The sequence below is a fragment of the Petromyzon marinus genome, chromosome 49 (genome assembly GCF_048934315.1).
Source record: "Petromyzon marinus isolate PM22_M1 ecotype Great Lakes invasive population chromosome 49, UKy_Petmar_22M1.pri1.0, whole genome shotgun sequence".
Lineage (NCBI taxonomy): Eukaryota > Metazoa > Chordata > Hyperoartia > Petromyzontiformes > Petromyzontidae > Petromyzon > Petromyzon marinus.
Genome location: NC_133715.1, coordinates 1,580,409 through 1,603,188, shown reverse-complemented (window position 1 = coordinate 1,603,188; position 22,780 = coordinate 1,580,409). Strand labels below are relative to the sequence as shown.

General features: G+C 45.9%; 1 protein-coding gene across 1 annotated transcript in view; it reads left to right on the top strand.

Moving 5' to 3' along the window:
- LOC142931111 (fibronectin type III domain-containing protein 4-like) overlaps positions 1-22,780 on the top strand; it is a 61,331-nt gene that overhangs the window by 19,514 nt on the left and 19,037 nt on the right. Inside the window, exon 2 of the mRNA XM_076074573.1 lies at positions 6,387-6,508. Within this exon, the coding sequence (XP_075930688.1) occupies positions 6,387-6,508 (122 nt within the window). The remainder of the gene's footprint in view (positions 1-6,386; positions 6,509-22,780) is intronic.

Sequence of the window (22,780 nt, the reverse complement as noted above, 5' to 3'; positions counted from 1 at the left end):
TGTGTAATGTGTGTGTGTGTAATGTGTGTGTGATGTGTGTATGTAATGTGTGTATGTAATGTGTGTATGTAATGTGTGTGTGTAAAGTGTGTGTGTAATGTGTGTTTGTAACGTGTGTCTGTAATATGTGTATGTAATGTGTGTGTGTGTAATGTGTGTGTGTAATGTGTGTGTATGCAATGTGGGTATGTAATATGTGTGTGTAATGTGTGTGTGTAATGTGTGTGTGTGTAATGTGTGTGTATGTAATGTGTGTGTATGTAATGTGTGTGTGTGTAATGTGTGTGTATGTAATGTGTGTGTATTCAATTTGTGTGCCATGTTTGTGTGCGTGCACTGTGTATGTAATGTGTGTGTATGTAATGTGTGTGTATGTAATGTGTGTGTATGTAATGTGTGTGTGTATGTAATGTGTGTGTATGTAATGTGTGTGTGTGTGTAATGTGTATGTAATGTGTGTCTGTAATGTGTGTGTAATGTGTGTATGTAATGTGTGTGCGTGTGTAGTGTGTGTGTGTAATGTGTGTATGTAATGTGTGTGTAATGTGTGTGTGTGTAATGTGTGTATGTAATGTGTGTGTGTGTAATGTGTGTATGTAATGTGTGTATGTAATGTGTGTGTGTGTACGTAATGTGTGTGTATATGTAATGTGTTTATATGTGTAATGTGTGTGTGCGTGTGTAATGTGTGTGTATGTAATGTGTGTGTGTAATGTGTGTGTAATGTGTGTATGTCATGTGTGTATGTAATGTGTGTGTGCGTAATGTGTGTGTATATAATGTGTGTATGTAATGTGTGTGTGTAATGTGTGTGTGTGTGTAATGTGTGTAATGTGTGTATGTAATGTGTGTGTGTGTAATGTGTGTGTGTGTGTAATGTGTGTGTGTGTGTGTGTAATGTGTGTGTATGTAATGTGTGTGTATGTAATGTGTGTGTGTAATGTGTGTGTATGTAATGTGTGTGTATGTAATGTGTGTGTAATGTGTGTGTGTAATGTGTGTGTGTAATGTGTGTGTGTGTAATGTGTGTGTGTAATGTGTGTAATGTGTGTGTATGTAATGTGTGTATGTAATGGGAGTGTGTGTAATGTGTGTATGTGTAATGTGTGTGTAATGTGTTTGTGTGTAATGTGTGTGTATGTAATGTGTGTATGTAATGTGTGTATGTAATGTGTTTCTGTAATGTGTGTGTAATGTGTGTGTATGTAATGTGTGTATGTAATGTGTGTGTGTGTGTGTAATGTGTGTATGTAATCTGTGTGTGTAATGTGTGTGTGTGTGTGTGTAATGTGTGTGTATGTAATGTGTGTGTATGTAATGTGTGTATATAATGTGTGTATATAATGTGTGTGTGTGTAATGTGTGTGTAATGTGTGTGTATGTAATGTGTGTGTGTATAATGTGTGTATGTAATGTGTGTGTGTAATGTGTGTGTATGTAATGTGTGTGTGTGTAATGTGTGTGTATGTAATGTGTGTATGTAATGTGTGTAATGTGTGTGTGTAATGTGTGTGTGTGTAATGTGTGTGTATGTAATGTGTATGTATGTAATGTGTGTATGTAATGTGTGTAATGTGTGTGTGTAATGTGTGTATGTAATGTGTGTAATGTGTGTGTATGCAATGTTTGCGCACTTTTACGGGCCCTTTTGTCAACCCACTGCTGGATGAGGGCCTGCCACTACTTACCATACCTCACCATGCTGGTCAGTGCCAGTTGGTGATAAGCGTGGGGCCGGTACATGGGAGCATAGACGTACAATACAACAATGGATTGACCGCACATCTGTCCTGTCTTCGTCTCCGCATGGCCCGAGAAGGCATCCGACTCATCGGGCTTGCCTGTAGACCTCCAGTGATGTTGCCAGGTCACTCTTGCCAACGAGACTATACATGCTGGACTCATCTGTGTATGTTAAAGTTTGCACTTTACACGACGTGTGCGTTTGTGAGTACTCTATGTGCACACCGTGTGCGTTAAATCATGTTTTTTTGGTCGTGTAGCGGTCAGCGCGCTGCGCTACGAACCCGGCCACCAGAGTTCGATTCCCGCTCACGGTCACCAACACCAGTGACGAATATCTGAGCCGGTCCTGGGCTTCCCCTAAGTCGACTCAGCCTCAAAATAAATACCAGGTACGGTGTGTAGTAAACATCGCCACTGGGGAGACAAAGGCGGTCGGGCGTGGTGCTGTCCACCCATACCCCTCGTGTGCCGTGCCGGCCTTCATAGGTGCTGCTCGCTAACAGCACTTGCCCCAACAGTCTGTCGCAGGCTATACGGGGGATCTTTGCCTCTCCACAAGATGATAAAAGTGGACAGGATACGTCACCGGCTTAACAGGCGTGATGGAAGGTGGCCAAAAATAATAGCGGAGTGGCAGCCCGAGACAACAGAATGCCTCCGCATGGATTGTAAACATCGCAGGATCGCGAGAGGCCTTTACAGGCAGCAGATTGATCACCGCTGATGATGATGATGATATAAGCGCATGTCTCCCAGTCTCGTCGTGTCACTGCTGTGTAAGTGATTGCTGGTGGTTATCGCCGCTCCTTAATGTGATTAAAGTCTCGCCAGCTCACTCTCAGCAATCCGCCACGATTGATATTTAGCACGCGTTCGTCTGCCAGCCTCCACGGCATTCAATCACTCCCACTCATCATCCTCCTGCTCCTCCTCATAGCAAACCAACACAGCGGTTCTCCTCATAACAGCTCTCTTCAACAGCTATGTGCATGTTGAACTTCTTTCGCACCGTACCTAGCCAATCGTGCTAGTCGGAGGTGCGGGTCTCCCTCATGGGAGTTATTAGGTCCTCGTGCACTGTCGGTTCCGGTGGACTGTAGGTTTTGCGTGTGAACTTTGGGTTTGTGTGGATTTCTTTGAGTTCCTGATGTGGGGCCCGAGGGTTGTAGTTGGGGTCGTTGTTGAGGGTTGGTTCAGGCAGGGTGTCGGAAACCAAAATAATAAGAAGGGTCATTTTTTTTTGTTCGAATTCAGTAAAAGACCCAATATTTCAAGACGCAATGCATGTGGTGAATACGAGGCGGTGGGCACTTTATAATAAATAACACCACGGAATAGTCCTGAAAGAGCCGCATGCTGCTACGAAGCCGCAGGTTGCCAACCCCTGCCCATGCTGAGCCGGACTTCCATGCTGAACTAGACGCCCATGGTACACTGAACTTCCATGGTGAACTGGAATCTCATGGTAAATCCCATGGTGAACTGGGCTTCCATATAGTGAACTGGACGACCATGGTAAACTGGACTCGCATGGTAAACTGGACTCTCATGGTGAACTGCACTTCCATAGTCAGGGGATCAGCAACCAAAACAACACGAAGAGACAATTTTTGCGAATTTCAAGAGTCCTTAAAGAGCCACCGCATGCGGCTCTGGAGCCGCAGATCACCGACTCCGGGGTTAGGGCTATCGTCCCTAAAAGGCCTCCGAAAGGCCCGAACTCAAAGTTTCTCCAAGATGGAAATGATGGTCTCTGACAGCGAAACAGTCACCTTCACACGTGACGGAGTAGAGCCACTACTTGTCATTGTTTACGTTTAATTTCCCGCTTCAATCCAGGAAATGCCACCGCATCTATGATTTAAGTGTAAACAAATCAACATCTATTTAGACTTCATATATTTTTGTGGGGCAACCAGATTCATTAAAATAATTAGGTTCGTGAGAAATGGTTCACAGCGGGAAACAAGGCACGTAGTATTCGAGTGGAAACTATTTTTTATTTAACCAGGTAAGGCCCACTAGTTATTTTTCAGAAGCGACCGGGCCACAAATGATAGCTCAACGAAGTGGCTTATCACGTGGGAATTTATAGCAACCAAATACTCTAAACACAAGTCGATTCTAAAGGTGGGGGGAATAACCAGAGGACCCGGAGAAAAATCGACCACGACAAAGGGGAGAGAGACACGCAAACTCTAAATACACAGGCATCAAGGTCAGGATCGAACCTCACAACTTCGTGTATACTAGGCGAGGCACTTAACATCTCACCACCGCGACGCCGAGTTTGCACAAGAAACACCATGAAGTAGCATTGGATTCTGAGTGTCATTAAACAATTACAGCAGAACCATAAGTGAAATGGGCATAATCTGTCCTCGAATTACCCAGTAGTTGCATTCCTGAAGAACACCGCGTTTTGGTAAAATATAGTTATAATAAATAATTTTGGGTAAAGCACAGTCCGCGATAGCACGTGAGATGCGCATGCAGGCTGAACAAAGACTGCGGCGTATGGGTAGCATCTAGAAGCATCCAGAAGTATCCCGCCTTGTGTGTGATGCTACGCCAAGGCAGACGTACAACCGCTTATTCCTACTCGCACGATGTAATTAAATCAATCACGTTATATCTAATTCACACCCGCGTAATAAAAATGTGTTCCCGAATACATTCATAACGTTATGAAAATTACGCGTGCTAGGAGAACAGACTGTAAAGTCAGAGGGGTTGTTCCTACAAATGGGCAGTGACCAGCCAGGGTCGAGGAAGTGAAATTGAAAACTCGCTGAGATCCTAGACACGGGCTAGGAAGAAGTGGCACATTCGCAGGACTTGCCTACGCTAAGAACAGACCACCCCCCCCCCTCTCCCAATGGTGCCACGGTCACTCCCCTCAAGTTGTAACTTGGTCCCAGTGGACTTCAGGTAACCCCGGAGGGTTTTAACCCTGGGTCCCGGTTACTCTCGGCTCCAACACGGTATCGCTGGTTTAACAAGTTGGCTTTCACTGGTTATAAGAGCCGGGTTCGAACGCTGCACGAAGTGAAATGGTGGGGCGCCGTCCTTGAAAAGTGCTTGGGTAGTTGGAAAAAAAAAAGTGGGGCATTCACTTGTGTGTTGCACAGCCTGAAAACTTAGCCCATCATGCAATTCTTGGAAAGAACAAAGGCTGCACACGAGGCAATGCGCCTTTCAGTTTTCAAGTCAGTTCTGCTGCAGGGCTCTAAAAATATTCACCCAAAACCTTTACTAGCCGCTTTGAAGTCATCGCCGTTTTCTCGTGACAAGTCTCACTGGGCGAGGGTCTCACATCAACACCATGGAGGGATATTTCTGGAATTGGAGGCTCAACTCAAACCCCCACAAATCAAGTCACTGCATTTCGTCTTGACAACAGAAACGTCAAGCGCAACCTGAAAGTCTCCTTTTGCTGCACCGCCGCATAACGCTCCCCTTTCCGACCTATCTAGGAGAGGAGCTGGACCAAGGGTTAATATTCCACGACCACCTGAAAAATGTAGCCGCTAAGACAGGGGTCAGCTTGGTCCAGGAACTGGCGAGCACAAACTCGAGAACTTCACTGTCAGTGTTACAGACATCAGAGATGGCCCTTGTGTACTCCGTAGTCGATTACTGTGCAATAGTAAGGACGAAGAAGCCACTCAACTTGTTGACGTCCAATTGAACGTTGCTACGTGGTGGCGCATTACTGGAAATAGTCATCTACAAGCATAAATGTGCGGCATGAGCCATATCATACCCACACTGTCCCTGGTAGCCCACGCTGCCGCAGCAGCTCACGCTCTCCTACTGCTCACGCTCGATGATCTAGATCCGAAAAATTCGTGGACAGAAATAATCACGGCCGCCTGCTCAGATCTGCACTCGACAGTCAAGCTTCTCCTCCGAGAGGCAACTGTCCCTCCGGGTGCACCCCGAGACCTCCAGCCGCTGCTAATGAGGCCGCTGCTAACGAGGTGTCTGACACGGAAAGAAAGCAGCTCCCAAAGGGGTCTGCTCTGCTGGCCACTGATGAGTGGATGTGTCCTGGCGATCGAACTTATTTCACACTGGACGTGACCAACCGTGCTAATGGGAGGTGCAGGATGCGACTAACTGCAGCCCAGCTTCAGGACCAACAGCGCTAAATGTGTTTTGTGCTCACGTTCATTTGAGGACACCGTGTCTGTTAAATCATGTTTTATTGGTAGTGTAGCGGTTAGTGCTACGCTGCGCTACGAACCCGGAGACACGAGTTCGATTCCCGCTCACGGTCAACACCGGTGACGATTATCTGAACCGGTCCTCGGCCTCCCCTAAGTCAACTCAGCCTCAAATGAGTACCTGGTGCAGTGTGTAAACATCGCCACTGGGGAGACAAAGGCGGCCGGGCGTGGTGCTGGCCACACACCCCCTCGTGTGCCGTGCCGGCCTTCATAGGTGCTCGCTAATAGCACTTGCCCCAACAGTCTGTTCGGGTTATACGGGGGATCTTTATCTTTGTAGAGTATAGAAGGGAGGCAGAACAACACCTCACCACTCCTCACCCTCCCACACCTCACCCTTCTCACCCTCCCACACCTCACCCCTCGCCACCCTCCCACACCTCACCCCGCGTGTTCTCTGCTCGCCAGGCACCACCCCCACCCCCGTGCACGTGGAGGTGTCTCGCGTCTCCGCGCACTTCGCCACCGTCTCCTGGGACCTTCCTCCCCAGGGCGGCGATGTCGTCATCGGCTTCGTCATCTCACAGGAGGTGAGTCCCGCGCCACGGGCAAGCGGCGAGAAGTGATTGCGGATGATGCGACTCGAGGTGCATTGTCTAGGGCAGTGGTTCTTAACCTTTAACCCCTTCGATTCTGAATCGTTCAACACTGTTACAATGTTAATGGATAGACAGGGTTTGATGAAACAAAGTAAGTTGTGCTCACGTGCCACGTGCCATGTCTCACACCCCCAGCAAGGGCATCTCGCACCTCCAGGTTAAGAAGAAGAACGACTGCTCTAGGGGCTCGTGTCATGGTGGAGTGCCGAGCAACGGCCACCCATCCCCCAGTGAACGTGCTGCCGTCACCACGACTGGAGATCTGCCTCTATCACTTGTGATGCTTTGTTTACTCAGGTTCCCGCTGTAGACCCTGTCGTAGTGCCATTACTGGAGGGGTAGTTGTGCTGCACCGGGTAGCCCACAACCATGGACACCCCCCCCCCCCCCAGAGCCCGTTAGCCGACACTTCCAGACAAATCTTCCCCGTCACGTTGCCCGTCTGCTGCGATGGAGACAAAATAGTTGGAATTCAGATATTTTGGCTTCGTTTGCAAGACTTTAGGTATATAGTTTTTAATTAATTTGACTAATTTACTAAATAAAAGACTATAACCTAAACTATTTCTGTTATTTAAACTAAACAATTTTTTACTATTTTTATTTTAACTGGTAAGGCTTACTGAGCTATATAGCTCTTTTTCAGAAGCATCTTGGCCACGAAGGATAGCCCAGTGAAGTGGCTTGTCATGCCAAATACGCTAAACGCACGTTGCTTCCAAATGTGGAGGGAAAAGCCGGAGGAGCTGTAGAGAACATGTAAACTTCAAATATACACAGCAGGTGACAGGGTAGGGATTAAACCCGCGACCTTCTGTATACGAGGCGAAGGAGATAACAGCTTGCCACTGTGGCGCCAAATCGGAAACCAATACCCAAATTCTAGAAAAATGCTAAAAACACGTTTAAAAGAATGTCTGAAAAATTCTGAACTCATTCCTTTTTTATATATTTTTTCAGCTGAATTGTCCAGATTTATACCCTTCAAAGAAGAACCGTCTCACGCAGACATCAAACATCCTCTTAATGGGGCTGGGGAACCAGACAAAAAAGAACCATGAACATTTTCTGCCAAACTGTTAGGCCATATGTATGTTGAACTTCTTTTTCACCGTACGTAGCCAACCGTGCTCGTCGGAGGCCGTGTGCTCGACTACTCACAATCGAATTTTGATTTAAAGCTTTCGTGACTGCAGTAATTCAGATTTATACCCTTCAAAATAATATTATATATTATTATATATTATTTTATTTTATTGTTTCCCTTCAACGTGACTTTACCGAAAGAACTAAGAATACTCACAATCGCTTGTTGAAGTACTGGCTGGAAATTAAATTACCCCATCATCCCAGTGGTGTCAATAAAGCGAGTATCACTTTTGTGGGAAGTAAATAATGGTCATCGCATGCATGCGTAACGGGTCTGTGTCTCTCACTTCTGACCTTGATCTTGCTGAGACTACAGGAGCGGTTATGTATATACGTTTAACTTATTTTGTATCCTACGTAGTCAAGCGTGCTAATCAGAGGTGCGGGGGGAGAAGGACAACAAATAATTAAAGCTTTCGTGACTGCGTAAATTACTCATTGTTTTTTTCGGTAAAGTCACGTATGTAGAAATACAATAAAATTATATTAGAATAAATCTATCACGACGTTTCGACCGCAACACAAGCGATCTTCATCAGATACAAAAAACAAACAGCGAGGGAGCATATAGGGTGACATCAACGCGACACAGAGAGAAGAAGCCTAAGGGTTTGCTGAATTCTCGTCTCTCATCTTCGTGTTGTATTTACCTCCGTGCAGTTTAACGCTCTCTATGTGTTGCGTTGATGTCACCCTATGTGCTCCCTCGCTATTTGTTTTTTACACCTGATGAAGATCGCTTGTGTTGCGGTCGAAACGTCGTGATTGATTTATTCTAATATAATTTTATGGTATTTCTACATACGTCACTTTACCGAAAAAAACAATGAGTAAGGACAACAAACTAAACACGAAAAGCAGTTCTCAAGAAATTAATTTTCAATCTGGAAGATTAAATGTCCATCGCTACAGTGGCTTCCTAATATCGGAAAAACTGGACTGTCGACACAAATTAAGTGAAACATCTCGTTTAATGGGATGGGTGTTGTTGTGTAGTCATCTGTAACCGGGCGCATGCCATTAACTCGCTCGCACTTAAGGATCCGGTTTAATTCTAGGTGGACAAAAACCGGAGTTCAAACCCAGGCTCAGTAGAATTCTCTGCGTCGTGTTTCTGTGACTCTTGTCGTGTTTCTGTGACTCTTGCCGTGTTTCTGTGACTCTTGTCGTGTTTCTGTGACTCTTGCCGTGTTTCTGTGACTCTGTGTCGTGTTTCTGTGACTCTGTGTCGTGTTTCTGTGACTCTTGTCGTGTTTCTGTGACTCTGTGTCGTGTTTCTGTGACTCTTGTCGTGTTTCTGTGACCCTTGTCGTGTTTTTGTGACTCTGTGTCGTGTTTCTGTGACTCTTGTCGTGTTTCTGTGACTCTTGTCGTGTTTCTGTGACTCTTGTCGTGTTTCTGTGACTCTTGTCGTGTTTCTGTGACTCTTGTCGTGTTTCTATGACTCTTGTCGTGTTTCTGCGACTCTGTGTCGTGTTTCTGTGACTCTTGTGTTGCTGCGACTCTTGTCGTGTTTCTGTGTCGTGTTTCTGTGACTCTTGTCGTGTTTCTGTGACTCTTGTCGTGTCTCTGTGACTCTTGTCGTGTTTCTGTGACTCTTGTCGTGTTTCTGTGACTCTTGTCGTGTTTCTGTGACTCTTGTCGTGTTTCTGTGACTCTTGTCGTGTTTCTGTGACTCTACTTCGTGTTTCTGTGACTCTTGTCGTGTTTCTGTGTCGTGTTTCTGTGACTCTTGTCGTGTTTCTGTGACTCTTGTCGTGTTTCTGTCACTCTTGTCGTGTTTCTGTGTCTCTTGTCGTGTTTCTGTGACTCTTGTCGTGTTTCTGTGACTCTTGTCGTGTTTCTGTGACTCTTGTCGTGTTTCTGTGACTCTTGTCGTGTTTCTGTGACTCTGCATCGTGTTTCTGTGACTCTTGTCGTGTTTCTGTGACTGTTGTCGTGTTTCTGTGTCGTGTTTCTGTGACTCTTGTCGTGTTTCTGTGACTCTTGTCGTGTTTCTGTGACTCTTGTCGTGTTTCTGTGACTCTTGTCGTGTTTCTGTGACTCTTGTCGTGTTTCTGTGACTCTTGTCGTGTTTCTGTGACTCTGCATCGTGTTTCTGTGACTCTTGTCGTGTTTCTGTGACTCTTGTCGTGTTTCTGTGACTCTGTGTCGTGTTTCTGTGACTCTTGTCGTGTTTCTGTGACTCTTGTCGTGTTTCTGTCACTCTTGTCGTGTTTCTGTGACTCTTGTCGTGTTTCTGTGACGCTTGTCGTGTTTCTGTGACTCTTGTCGTGTTTCTGTGACTCTTGTCGTGTTTCTGTGACTCTTGTCGTGTTTCTGTGACTCTTGTCGTGTTTCTGTGACTCTTGTCGTGTTTCTGTGACTCTTGTCGTGTTTCTGTGACTCTGTGTCGTGTTTCTGTGACTCTTGTCGTGTTTCTGTGACTCTACGTCGTGTTTCTGTGACTCTTGTCGTGTTTCTGTGACTCTTGTCGTGTTTCTGTGACTCTTGTCGTGTTTCTGTGACTCTTGTCGTGTTTCTGTGACTCTTGTCGTGTTTCTGTGACTCTTGTCGTGTTTCTGTGACTCTGCATCGTGTTTCTGTGACTCTTGTCGTGTTTCTGTGACTCTTGTCGTGTTTCTGTGACTCTTGTCGTGTTTCTGTGACTCTTGTCGTGTTTCTGTGACTCTTGTCGTGTTTCTGTGACTCTTGTCGTGTTTCTGCGACTCTTGTCGTGTTTCTGTGACTCTGTGTCGTGTTTCTTTGACTCTTGTCGTGTTTCTGTGACTCTGTGTCGTGTTTCTTTGACTCTTGTCGTGTTTCTGTGACTCTACGTCGTGTTTCTGTGACTCTTGTCGTGTTTCTGTGACTCTTGTCGTGTTTCTGTGACTCTGTGTCGTGTTTCTGTGACTCTTGACGTGTTTCTGTGACTCTACGTCGTGTTTCTGTGACTCTTGTCGTGTTTCTGTGACTCTTATCGTGTTTCTGTGACTCTTGTCGTGTTTCTGTGACTCTTGTCGTGTTTCTGTGACTCTTGTCGTGTTTCTGTGACTCTGTGTCGTGTTTCTGTGACTCTTGTCGTGTTTCTGTGACTCTTGTTGTGTTTCTGTGACTGTTGTCGTGTTTCTGTGACTCTTGTCGTGTTTCTGTGACTCTTGTCGTGTTTCTGCCACTCTTGTCGTGTTTCTGTGACTCTTGTCGTGTTTCTGTGACTCTGTGTCGTGTTTCTGTGACTCTTGTCGTGTTTCTGTGACCCTGTGTCGTGTTTCTGTGACTCTTGTCGTGTTTCTGCGACTCTTGTCGTGTTTCTGTGACTCTGTGTCGTGTTTATATGACTCTTGTCGTGTTTCTGCGACTCTTGTCGTGTATCTGTGACTCTTGTCGTGTTTCTGCGACTCTTGTTGTGTTTCTGTGACTCTGTGTCGTGTTTCTTTGACTCTTGTCGTGTTTCTGTGACTCTTGTCGTGTTGCTGTGACTCCTGTCGTGTTTCTGTGACTCTGTGTCGTGTTTCTGTGACTCTGTCGTGTTGCTGTGACTCTTGTCGTGTTTCTGTGACTCTGTGTCGTGTTTCTGTGACTCTGTGTCGTGTTTCTGTGACTCTTGTCGTGCTTCTGTGACTCTGCATCGTGTTTCTGTGACTCTTGTCGTGTTTCTGTGACTCTTGTCGTGTTTCTGTGAGTCTTGTCGTGTTTCTGTGACTCTTGTCGTGTTTCTGTGACTCTTGTTGTGTTTCTGTGACTGTTGTCGTGTTTCTGTGACTCTTGTCGTGTTTCTGTGACTCTTGCCGTGTTTCTGTGACTCTTGTCGTGTTTCTGTGACTCTTGCCGTGTTTCTGTGACTCTGTGTCGTGTTTCTGTGACTCTGTGTCGTGTTTCTGTGACTCTTGTCGTGTTTCTGTGACTCTGTGTCGTGTTTCTGTGACTCTTGTCGTGTTTCTGTGACTCTTGTCGTGTTTCTGTGACCCTTGTCGTGTTTTTGTGACTCTGTGTCGTGTTTCTGTGACTCTTGTCGTGTTTCTGTGACTCTTGTCGTGTTTCTGTGACTCTTGTCGTGTTTCTGTGACTCTTGTCGTGTTTCTGCGACTCTGTGTCGTGTTTCTGTGACTCTTGTGTTGCTGCGACTCTTGTCGTGTTTCTGTGTCGTGTTTCTGTGACTCTTGTCGTGTTTCTGTGACTCTTGTCGTGTCTCTGTGACTCTTGTCGTGTTTCTGTGACTCTTGTCGTGTTTCTGTGACTCTTGTCGTGTTTCTGTGACTCTTGTCGTGTTTCTGTGACTCTTGTCGTGTTTCTGTGACTCTACTTCGTGTTTCTGTGACTGTTGTCGTGTTTCTGTGTCGTGTTTCTGTGACTCTTGTCGTGTTTCTGTGACTCTTGTCGTGTTTCTGTGACTCTTGTCGTGTTTCTGTGACTCTTGTCGTGTTTCTGTGACTCTTGTCGTGTTTCTGTGACTCTTGTCGTGTTTCTGTGACTCTGCATCGTGTTTCTGTGACTCTTGTCGTGTTTCTGTGACTCTTGTCGTGTTTCTGTGACTCTGTGTCGTGTTTCTGTGACTCTTGTCGTGTTTCTGTGACTCTTGTCGTGTTTCTGTGACTCTTGTCGTGTTTCTGTGATTCTTGTCGTGTTTCTGTGACTCTTGTCGTGTCTCTGTGACTCTACGTCGTGTTTCTGTGACTCTTGTCGTGTTTCTGTGACTCTGCATCGTGTTTCTGTGACTCTTGTCGTGTTTCTGTGACTCTTGTCATGTTTCTGTGACTCTGTGTCGTGTTTCTGTGACTCTTGTCGTGTTTCTGTGACTCTTGTCGTGTTTCTGTCACTCTTGTCGTATTTCTGTGACTCTTGTCGTGTTTCTGTGACGCTTGTCGTGTTTCTGTGACTCTTGTCGTGTTTCTGTGACTCTTGTCGTGTTTCTGTGACTCTTGTCGTGTTTCTGTGACTCTTGTCGTGTTTCTGTGACTCTTGTCGTGTTTCTGTGACTCTTGTCGTGTTTCTGTGACTCTTGTCGTGTTTCTGTGACTCTGTGTCGTGTTTCTGTGACTCTTGTCGTGTTTCTGTGACTCTACGTCGTGTTTCTGTGACTCTTGTCGTGTTTCTGTGAGTCTTGTCGTGTTTCTGTGACTCTTGTCGTGTTTCTGTGACTCTTGTCGTGTTTCTGTGACTCTTGTCGTGTTTCTGTGACTCTTGTCGTGTTTCTGTGACTCTGCATCGTGTTTCTGTGACTCTTGTCGTGTTTCTGTGACTCTTGTCGTGTTTCTGTGACTCTTGTCGTGTTTCTGTGACTCTTGTCGTGTTTCTGTGACTCTTGTCGTGTTTCTGTGACTCTTGTCGTGTTTCTGCGACTCTTGTCGTGTTTCTGTGACTCTGTGTCGTGTTTCTTTGACTCTTGTCGTGTTTCTGTGACTCTGTGTCGTGTTTCTTTGACTCTTGTCGTGTTTCTGTGACTCTACGTCGTGTTTCTGTGACTCTTGTCGTGTTTCTGTGACTCTTGTCGTGTTTCTGTGACTCTGTGTCGTGTTTCTGTGACTCTTGTCGTGTTTCTGTGACTCTACGTCGTGTTTCTGTGACTCTTGTCGTGTTTCTGTGACTCTTATCGTGTTTCTGTGACTCTTGTCGTGTTTCTGTGACTCTTGTCGTGTTTCTGTGACTCTTGTCGTGTTTCTGTGACTCTGTGTCGTGTTTCTGTGACTCTTGTCGTGTTTCTGTGACTCTGCATCGTGTTTCTGTGACTCTTGTCGTGTTTCTGTGACTCTTGTCGTGTTTCTGTGACTCTTGTCGTGTTTCTGTGACTCTTGTCGTGTTTCTGTGACTCTTGTCGTGTTTCTGCGACTCTTGTTGTGTTTCTGCGACTCTTGTCGTGTTTCTGTGACTCTGTGTCGTGTTTCTGCGACTCTTGTCGTGTTTCTGCGACTCTTGTCGTGTTTCTGTGACTCTTGTCGTGTTGCTGCGACTCTTGTCGTGTTTCTGCGACTCTGTGTCGTGTTTCTGTGACTCTTGTCGTGTTGCTGCGACTCTTGTCGTGTTTCTGTGTCGTGTTTCTGTGACTCTTGTCGTGTTTCTGTGACTCTTGTCGTGTTTCTGTGACTCTTGTCGTGTTTCTGTGACTCTTGTTGTGTTTCTGTGACTCTTGTCGTGTTTCTGTGACTCTTGTCGTGTTTCTGTGACTCTTGTCGTGTTTCTGTCACTCTTGTCGTGTTTCTGTGTCTCTTGTCGTGTTTCTGTGACTCTTGTCGTGTTTCTGTGACTCTTGTCGTGTTTCTGTGACTCTGTCGTGTTTCTGTGACTCTTGTTGTGTTTCTGTGACTCTGTGTCGTGTTTCTTTGACTCTTGTGTTTCTGTGACTCTTGTCGTGTTTCTGTGACTCTTGTCGTGTTTCTGCGACTCTTGTCGTGTTTCTTTGACTCTTGTCGTGTTGCTGTGACTCTTGTCGTGTTTCTGTGACTCTTGTCGTGTTTCTGTGACTCTTGTCGTGTTTCTGTGACTCTGTGTCGTGTTTCTGTGACTCTTGTCGTGTTTCTGTGACTCTACGTCGTGTTTCTGTGACTCTTGTCGTGTTGCTGTGACTCTTGTCGTGTTTATGTGACTCTTGTCGTGTTTCTGTGACTCTTGTCGTGTTTCTGCGACTCTTGTCGTGTTTCTGTGACTCTTGTCGTGTTTCTGCGACTCTTGTCGTGTATCTGTGACTCTTGTCGTGTTTCTGCGACTCTTGTTGTGTTTCTGTGACTCTGTGTCGTGTTTCTTTGACTCTTGTCGTGTTTCTGTGACTCTTGTCGTGTTGCTGTGACTCTTGTCGTGTTTCTGTGACTCTGTGTCGTGTTTCTGTGACTCTGTCGTGTTGCTGTGACTCTTGTCGTGTTTCTGTGACTCTGTGTCGTGTTTCTGTGACTCTGTGTCGTGTTTCTGTGACTCTTGTCGTGTTTCTGTGACTCTGCATCGTGTTTCTGTGACTCTTGTCGTGTTTCTGTGACTCTTGTCGTGTTTCTGTGAGTCTTGTCGTGTTTCTGTGACTCTTGTCGTGTTTCTGTGACTCTTGTCGTGTTTCTGTGACTGTTGTCGTGTTTCTGTGACTCTTGTCGTGTTTCTGTGACTCTTGTCGTGTTTCTGCCACTCTTGTCGTGTTTCTGTGACTCTTGTCGTGTTTCTGTGACTCTGTGTCGTGTTTCTGTGACTCTTGTCGTGTTTCTGTGACCCTGTGTCGTGTTTCTGTGACTCTTGTCGTGTTTCTGTGACTCTTGTCGTGTTTCTGTGACTCTGTGTCGTGTTTCTGTGACTCTTGTCGTGTTGCTGTGACTCTGTGTCGTGTTTCTGTGACTCTTGTCGTGTTTCTGTGACTCTGTGTCGTGTTTCTGTGACTCTTGTCGTGTTTCTGTGACTCTTGTCGTGTTTCTGTGACTCTGCATCGTGTTTCTGTGACTCTTGTCGTGTTTCTGTGACTCTTGTCGTGTTTCTGTGACTCTGTGTCGTGTTTCTGTGACTCTTGTCGTGTTTCTGTGACTCTTGTCGTGTTTCTGTGACTCTAGTCGTGTTTCTGTGACTCTTGTCGTGTCTCTGTGACTCTACGTCGTGTTTCCGTGACTCTTGTCGTGTTTCTGTGACTCTGCATCGTGTTTCTGTGACTCTTGTCGTGTTTCTGTGACTCTTGTCGTGTTTCTGTGACTCTGTGTCGTGTTTCTGTGACTCTTGTCGTGTTTCTGTGACTCTTGTCGTGTTTCTGTGACTCTTGTCGTGTTTCTGTCACACTTGTCGTGTTTCTGTGACTCTTGTCGTGTTTCTGTGACGCTTGTCGTGTTTCTGTGACTCTTGTCGTGTTTCTGTGACTCTTGTCGTGTTTCTGTGACTCTTGTCGTGTTTCTGTGACTCTTGTCGTGTTTCTGTGACTCTTGTCGTGTTTCTGTGACTCTGCATCGTGTTTCTGTGACTCTTGTCGTGTTTCTGTGACTCTTGTCGTGTTTCTGTGACTCTGTGTCGTGTTTCTGTGACTCTTGTCGTGTTTCTGTGACTCTTGTCGTGTTTCTGTGACTCTGTGTTGTGTTTCTGTGACTCTTGTCGTGTTTCTGTGACTCTACGTCGTGTTTCTGTTCTGTGACTCTTGTCGTGTTTCTGTGACTCTACGTCGTGTTTCTGTGACTCTTGTCGTGTTTCTGTGACTCTTGTCGTGTTTCTGTGACTCTTGTCGTGTTTCTGTGACTCTTGTCGTGTTTCTGTGACTCTGCATCGTGTTTCTGTGACTCTTGTCGTGTTTCTATGACTCTTGTCCTGTTTCTGTGACTCTTGTCGTGTTTTTGTGACTCTTGTCGTGTTTCTGTGACTCTTGTCGTGTTTCTGCGACTCTTGTCGTGTTTCTGTGACTCTGTGTCGTGTTTCTTTGACTCTTGTCGTGTTTCTGTGACTCTGTGTCGTGTTTCTTTGACTCTTGTCGTGTTTCTGTGACTCTACGTCGTGTTTCTGTGACTCTTGTCGTGTTTCTGTGACTCTGTGTCGTGTTTCTGTGACTCTTGTCGTGTTTCTGTGACTCTACGTCGTGTTTCTGTGACTCTTGTCGTGTTTCTGTGACTCTCATCGTGTTTCTGTGACTCTTGTCGTGTTTCTGTGACTCTTGTCGTGTTTCTGTGACTCTTGTCGTGTTTCTGTGACTCTGTGTCGTGTTTCTGTGACTCTTGTCGTGTTTCTGTGACTCTGCATCGTGTTTCTGTGACTCTTGTCGTGTTTCTGTGACTCTTGTCGTGTTTCTGTGACTCTTGTCGTGTTTCTGTGACTCTTGTCGTGTTTCTGTGACTCTTGTCGTGTTTCTGCGACTCTTGTTGTGTTTCTGCGACTCTTTTCGTGTTTCTGTGACTCTGTGTCGTGTTTCTGCGACTCTTGTCGTGTTTCTGCGACTCTTGTCGTGTTTCTGTGACTCTTGTCGTGTTGCTGCGACTCTTGTCGTGTTTCTGCGACTCTGTGTCGTGTTTCTGTGACTCTTGTCGTGTTGCTGCGACTCTTGTCGTGTTTCTGTGTCGTGTTTCTGTGACTCTTGTCGTGTTTCTGTGACTCTTGTCGTGTTTCTGTGACTCTTGTCGTGTTTCTGTGACTCTTGTCGTGTTTCTGTGACTCTTGTTGTGTTTCTGTGACTCTTGTCGTGTTTCTGTGACTCTTGTCGTGTTTCTGTGACTCTTGTCGTGTTTCTGTCACTCTTGTCGTGTTTCTGTGTCTCTTGTCGTGTTTCTGTGACTCTTGTCGTGTTTCTGTGACTCTTGTCGTGTTTCTGTGACTCTGTGTCGTGTTTCTGTGACTCTTGTTGTGTTTCTGTGACTCTGTGTCGTGTTTCTTTGACTCTTGTGTTTCTGCGACTCTTGTCGTGTTTCTGTGACTCTTGTCGTGTTGCTGCGACTCTTGTCGTGTTTCTGCGACTCTGTGTCGTGTTTCTGTGACTCTTGTCGTGTTGCTGCGACTCTTGTCGTGTTTCTGTGTCGTGTTTCTGTGACTCTTGTCGTGTTTCTGTGACTCTTGTCGTGTTTCTGTGACTCTTGTCGTGTTTCTGTGACTCTTGTCGTGTTTCTGTGACTCTTGTCGTGTTTCTGTGACTCTTGTTGTGTTTCTGTGACTCTTGTTGTGTTTCTGTGACTCTTGTCGTGTTTCTGTGACTCTTGTCGTGTTTCTGTCACTCTTGTCGTGTTTCTGTGTCTCTTGTCGTGTTTCTGTGACTCTTGTCGTGTTTCTGTGACTCTTGTCGTGTTTCTGTGACTCTGTGTCGTGTTTCTGTGACTCTTGTTGTGTTTCTGTGACTCTGTGTCGTGTTTCTTTGACTCTTGTGTTTCTGCGACTCTTGTCGTGTTTCTGTGACTCTTGTCGTGTTGCTGTGACTCTTGTCGTGTTTATGTGACTCTTGTCGTGTTTCTGTGACTCTTGTCGTGTTTCTGCGACTCTTGTCGTGTTTCTGTGACTCTTGTCGTGTTTCTGCGACTCTTGTCGTGTATCTGTGACTCTTGTCGTGTTTCTGCGACTCTTGTTGTGTTTCTGTGACTCTGTGTCGTGTTTCTTTGACTCTTGTCGTGTTTCTGTGACTCTTGTCGTGTTGCTGTGACTCCTGTCGTGTTTCTGTGACTCTGTGTCGTGTTTCTGTGACTCTGTCGTGTTGCTGTGACTCTTGTCGTGTTTCTGTGACTCTGTGTCGTGTTTCTGTGACTCTGTGTCGTGTTTCTGTGACTCTTGTCGTGTTTCTGTGACTCTGCATCGTGTTTCTGTGACTCTTGTCGTGTTTCTGTGACTCTTGTCGTGTTTCTGTGAGTCTTGTCGTGTTTCTGTGACTCTTGTCGTGTTTCTGTGACTCTTGTTGTGTTTCTGTGACTGTTGTCGTGTTTCTGTGACTCTTGTCGTGTTTCTGTGACTCTTGTCGTGTTTCTGCCACTCTTGTCGTGTTTCTGTGACTCTTGTCGTGTTTCTGTGACTCTGTGTCGTGTTTCTGTGACTCTTGTCGTGTTTCTGTGACCCTGTGTCGTGTTTCTGTGACTCTTGTCGTGTTTCTGCGACTCTTGTCGTGTTTCTGTGACTCTGTGTCGTGTTTATATGACTCTTGTCGTGTTTCTGCGACTCTTGTCGTGTATCTGTGACTCTTGTCGTGTTTCTGCGACTCTTGTTGTGTTTCTGTGACTCTGTGTCGTGTTTCTGTGACTCTTGTCGTGTTTCTGTGACTCTTGTCGTGTTTCTGTGACTCTTGTCGTGTTTCTGTCACACTTGTCGTGTTTCTGTGACTCTTGTCGTGTTTCTGTGACGCTTGTCGTGTTTCTGTGACTCTTGTCGTGTTTCTGTGACTCTTGTCGTGTTTCTGTGACTCTTGTCGTGTTTCTGTGACTCTTGTCGTGTTTCTGTGACTCTTGTCGTGTTTCTGTGACTCTGCATCGTGTTTCTGTGACTCTTGTCGTGTTTCTGTGACTCTTGTCGTGTTTCTGTGACTCTGTGTCGTGTTTCTGTGACTCTTGTCGTGTTTCTGTGACTCTTGTCGTGTTTCTGTGACTCTGTGTTGTGTTTCTGTGACTCTTGTCGTGTTTCTGTGACTCTACGTCGTGTTTCTGTGACTCTTGTCGTGTTTCTGTGACTCTTGTCGTGTTTCTGTGACTCTTGTCGTGTTTCTGTGACTCTTGTCGTGTTTCTGTGACTCTGCATCGTGTTTCTGTGACTCTTGTCGTGTTTCTATGACTCTTGTCCTGTTTCTGTGACTCTTGTCGTGTTTTTGTGACTCTTGTCGTGTTTCTGTGACTCTTGTCGTGTTTCTGCGACTCTTGTCGTGTTTCTGTGACTCTGTGTCGTGTTTCTTTGACTCTTGTCGTGTTTCTGTGACTCTGTGTCGTGTTTCTTTGACTCTTGTCGTGTTTCTGTGACTCTACGTCGTGTTTCTGTGACTCTTGTCGTGTTTCTGTGACTCTGTGTCGTGTTTCTGTGACTCTTGTCGTGTTTCTGTGACTCTACGTCGTGTTTCTGTGACTCTTGTCGTGTTTCTGTGACTCTTATCGTGTTTCTGTGACTCTTGTCGTGTTTCTGTGACTCTTGTCGTGTTTCTGTGACTCTTGTCGTGTTTCTGTGACTCTGTGTCGTGTTTCTGTGACTCTTGTCGTGTTTCTGTGACTCTGCATCGTGTTTCTGTGACTCTTGTCGTGTTTCTGTGACTCTTGTCGTGTTTCTGTGACTCTTGTCGTGTTTCTGTGACTCTTGTCGTGTTTCTGTGACTCTTGTCGTGTTTCTGCGACTCTTGTTGTGTTTCTGCGACTCTTGTCGTGTTTCTGTGACTCTGTGTCGTGTTTCTGCGACTCTTGTCGTGTTTCTGCGACTCTTGTCGTGTTTCTGTGACTCTTGTCGTGTTGCTGCGACTCTTGTCGTGTTTCTGCGACTCTGTGTCGTGTTTCTGTGACTCTTGTCGTGTTGCTGCGACTCTTGTCGTGTTTCTGTGTCGTGTTTCTGTGACTCTTGTCGTGTTTCTGTGACTCTTGTCGTGTTTCTGTGACTCTTGTCGTGTTTCTGTGACTCTTGTCGTGTTTCTGTGACTCTTGTCGTGTTTCTGTGACTCTTGTTGTGTTTCTGTGACTCTTGTCGTGTTTCTGTGACTCTTGTCGTGTTTCTGTGACTCTTGTCGTGTTTCTGTCACTCTTGTCGTGTTTCTGTGTCTCTTGTCGTGTTTCTGTGACTCTTGTCGTGTTTCTGTGACTCTTGTCGTGTTTCTGTGACTCTGTGTCGTGTTTCTGTGACTCTTGTTGTGTTTCTGTGACTCTGTGTCGTGTTTCTTTGACTCTTGTGTTTCTGCGACTCTTGTCGTGTTTCTGTGACTCTTGTCGTGTTGCTGCGACTCTTGTCGTGTTTCTGCGACTCTGTGTCGTGTTTCTGTGACTCTTGTCGTGTTGCTGCGACTCTTGTCGTGTTTCTGTGTCGTGTTTCTGTGACTCTTGTCGTGTTTCTGTGACTCTTGTCGTGTTTCTGTGACTCTTGTCGTGTTTCTGTGACTCTTGTCGTGTTTCTGTGACTCTTGTCGTGTTTCTGTGACTCTTGTTGTGTTTCTGTGACTCTTGTTGTGTTTCTGTGACTCTTGTCGTGTTTCTGTGACTCTTGTCGTGTTTCTGTCACTCTTGTCGTGTTTCTGTGTCTCTTGTCGTGTTTCTGTGACTCTTGTCGTGTTTCTGTGACTCTTGTCGTGTTTCTGTGACTCTGTGTCGTGTTTCTGTGACTCTTGTTGTGTTTCTGTGACTCTGTGTCGTGTTTCTTTGACTCTTGTGTTTCTGCGACTCTTGTCGTGTTTCTGTGACTCTTGTCGTGTTGCTGTGACTCTTGTCGTGTTTATGTGACTCTTGTCGTGTTTCTGTGACTCTTGTCGTGTTTCTGCGACTCTTGTCGTGTTTCTGTGACTCTTGTCGTGTTTCTGCGACTCTTGTCGTGTATCTGTGACTCTTGTCGTGTTTCTGCGACTCTTGTTGTGTTTCTGTGACTCTGTGTCGTGTTTCTTTGACTCTTGTCGTGTTTCTGTGACTCTTGTCGTGTTGCTGTGACTCCTGTCGTGTTTCTGTGACTCTGTGTCGTGTTTCTGTGACTCTGTCGTGTTGCTGTGACTCTTGTCGTGTTTCTGTGACTCTGTGTCGTGTTTCTGTGACTCTGTGTCGTGTTTCTGTGACTCTGTCGTGTTGCTGTGACTCTTGTCGTGTTTCTGTGACTCTGCATCGTGTTTCTGTGACTCTTGTCGTGTTTCTGTGACTCTTGTCGTGTTTCTGTGAGTCTTGTCGTGTTTCTGTGACTCTTGTCGTGTTTCTGTGACTCTTGTTGTGTTTCTGTGACTGTTGTCGTGTTTCTGTGACTCTTGTCGTGTTTCTGTGACTCTTGTCGTGTTTCTGCCACTCTTGTCGTGTTTCTGTGACTCTTGTCGTGTTTCTGTGACTCTGTGTCGTGTTTCTGTGACTCTTGTCGTGTTTCTGTGACCCTTTGTCGTGTTTCTGTGACTCTTGTCGTGTTTCTGCGACTCTTGTCGTGTTTCTGTGACTCTGTGTCGTGTTTATATGACTCTTGTCGTGTTTCTGCGACTCTTGTCGTGTATCTGTGACTCTTGTCGTGTTTCTGCGACTCTTGTTGTGTTTCTGTGACTCTGTGTCGTGTTTCTTTGACTCTTGTCGTGTTTCTGTGACTCTTGTCGTGTTGCTGTGACTCCTGTCGTGTTTCTGTGACTCTGTGTCGTGTTTCTGTGACTCTGTCGTGTTGCTGTGACTCTTGTCGTGTTTCTGTGACTCTGTGTCGTGTTTCTGTGACTCTGTGTCGTGTTTCTGTGACTCTTGTCGTGTTTCTGTGACTCTGCATCGTGTTTCTGTGACTCTTGTCGTGTTTCTGTGACTCTTGTCGTGTTTCTGTGAGTCTTGTCGTGTTTCTGTGACTCCTGTCGTGTTTCTGTGACTCTGTGTCGTGTTTCTGTGACTCTGTCGTGTTGCTGTGACTCTTGTCGTGTTTCTGTGACTCTGTGTCGTGTTTCTGTGACTCTGTGTCGTGTTTCTGTGACTCTTGTCGTGTTTCTGTGACTCTGCATCGTGTTTCTGTGACTCTTGTCGTGTTTCTGTGACTCTTGTCGTGTTTCTGTGAGTCTTGTCGTGTTTCTGTGACTCTTGTCGTGTTTCTGTGACTCTTGTCGTGTTTCTGTGAGTCTTGTCGTGTTTCTGTGACTCTTGTCGTGTTTCTGTGACTCTTGTTGTGTTTCTGTGACTGTTGTCGTGTTTCTGTGACTCTTGTCGTGTTTCTGTGACTCTTGTCGTGTTTCTGCCACTCTTGTCGTGTTTCTGTGACTCTTGTCGTGTTTCTGTGACTCTGTGTCGTGTTTCTGTGACTCTTGTCGTGTTTCTGTGACTCTGTGTCGTGTTTATATGACTCTTGTCGTGTTTCTGCGACTCTTGTCGTGTATCTGTGACTCTTGTCGTGTTTCTGCGACTCTTGTTGTGTTTCTGTGACTCTGTGTCGTGTTTCTGTGACTCTTGTCGTGTTTCTGTGACTCTTGTCGTGTTTCTGTGACTCTTGTCGTGTTTCTGTCACACTTGTCGTGTTTCTGTGACTCTTGTCGTGTTTCTGTGACGCTTGTCGTGTTTCTGTGACTCTTGTCGTGTTTCTGTGACTCTTGTCGTGTTTCTGTGACTCTTGTCGTGTTTCTGTGACTCTTGTCGTGTTTCTGTGACTCTTGTCGTGTTTCTGTGACTCTGCATCGTGTTTCTGTGACTCTTGTCGTGTTTCTGTGACTCTTGTCGTGTTTCTGTGACTCTGTGTCGTGTTTCTGTGACTCTTGTCGTGTTTCTGTGACTCTTGTCGTGTTTCTGTGACTCTGTGTTGTGTTTCTGTGACTCTTGTCGTGTTTCTGTGACTCTACGTCGTGTTTCTGTGACTCTTGTCGTGTTTCTGTGACTCTTGTCGTGTTTCTGTGACTCTTGTCGTGTTTCTGTGACTCTTGTCGTGTTTCTGTGACTCTGCATCGTGTTTCTGTGACTCTTGTCGTGTTTCTATGACTCTTGTCCTGTTTCTGTGACTCTTGTCGTGTTTTTGTGACTCTTGTCGTGTTTCTGTGACTCTTGTCGTGTTTCTGCGACTCTTGTC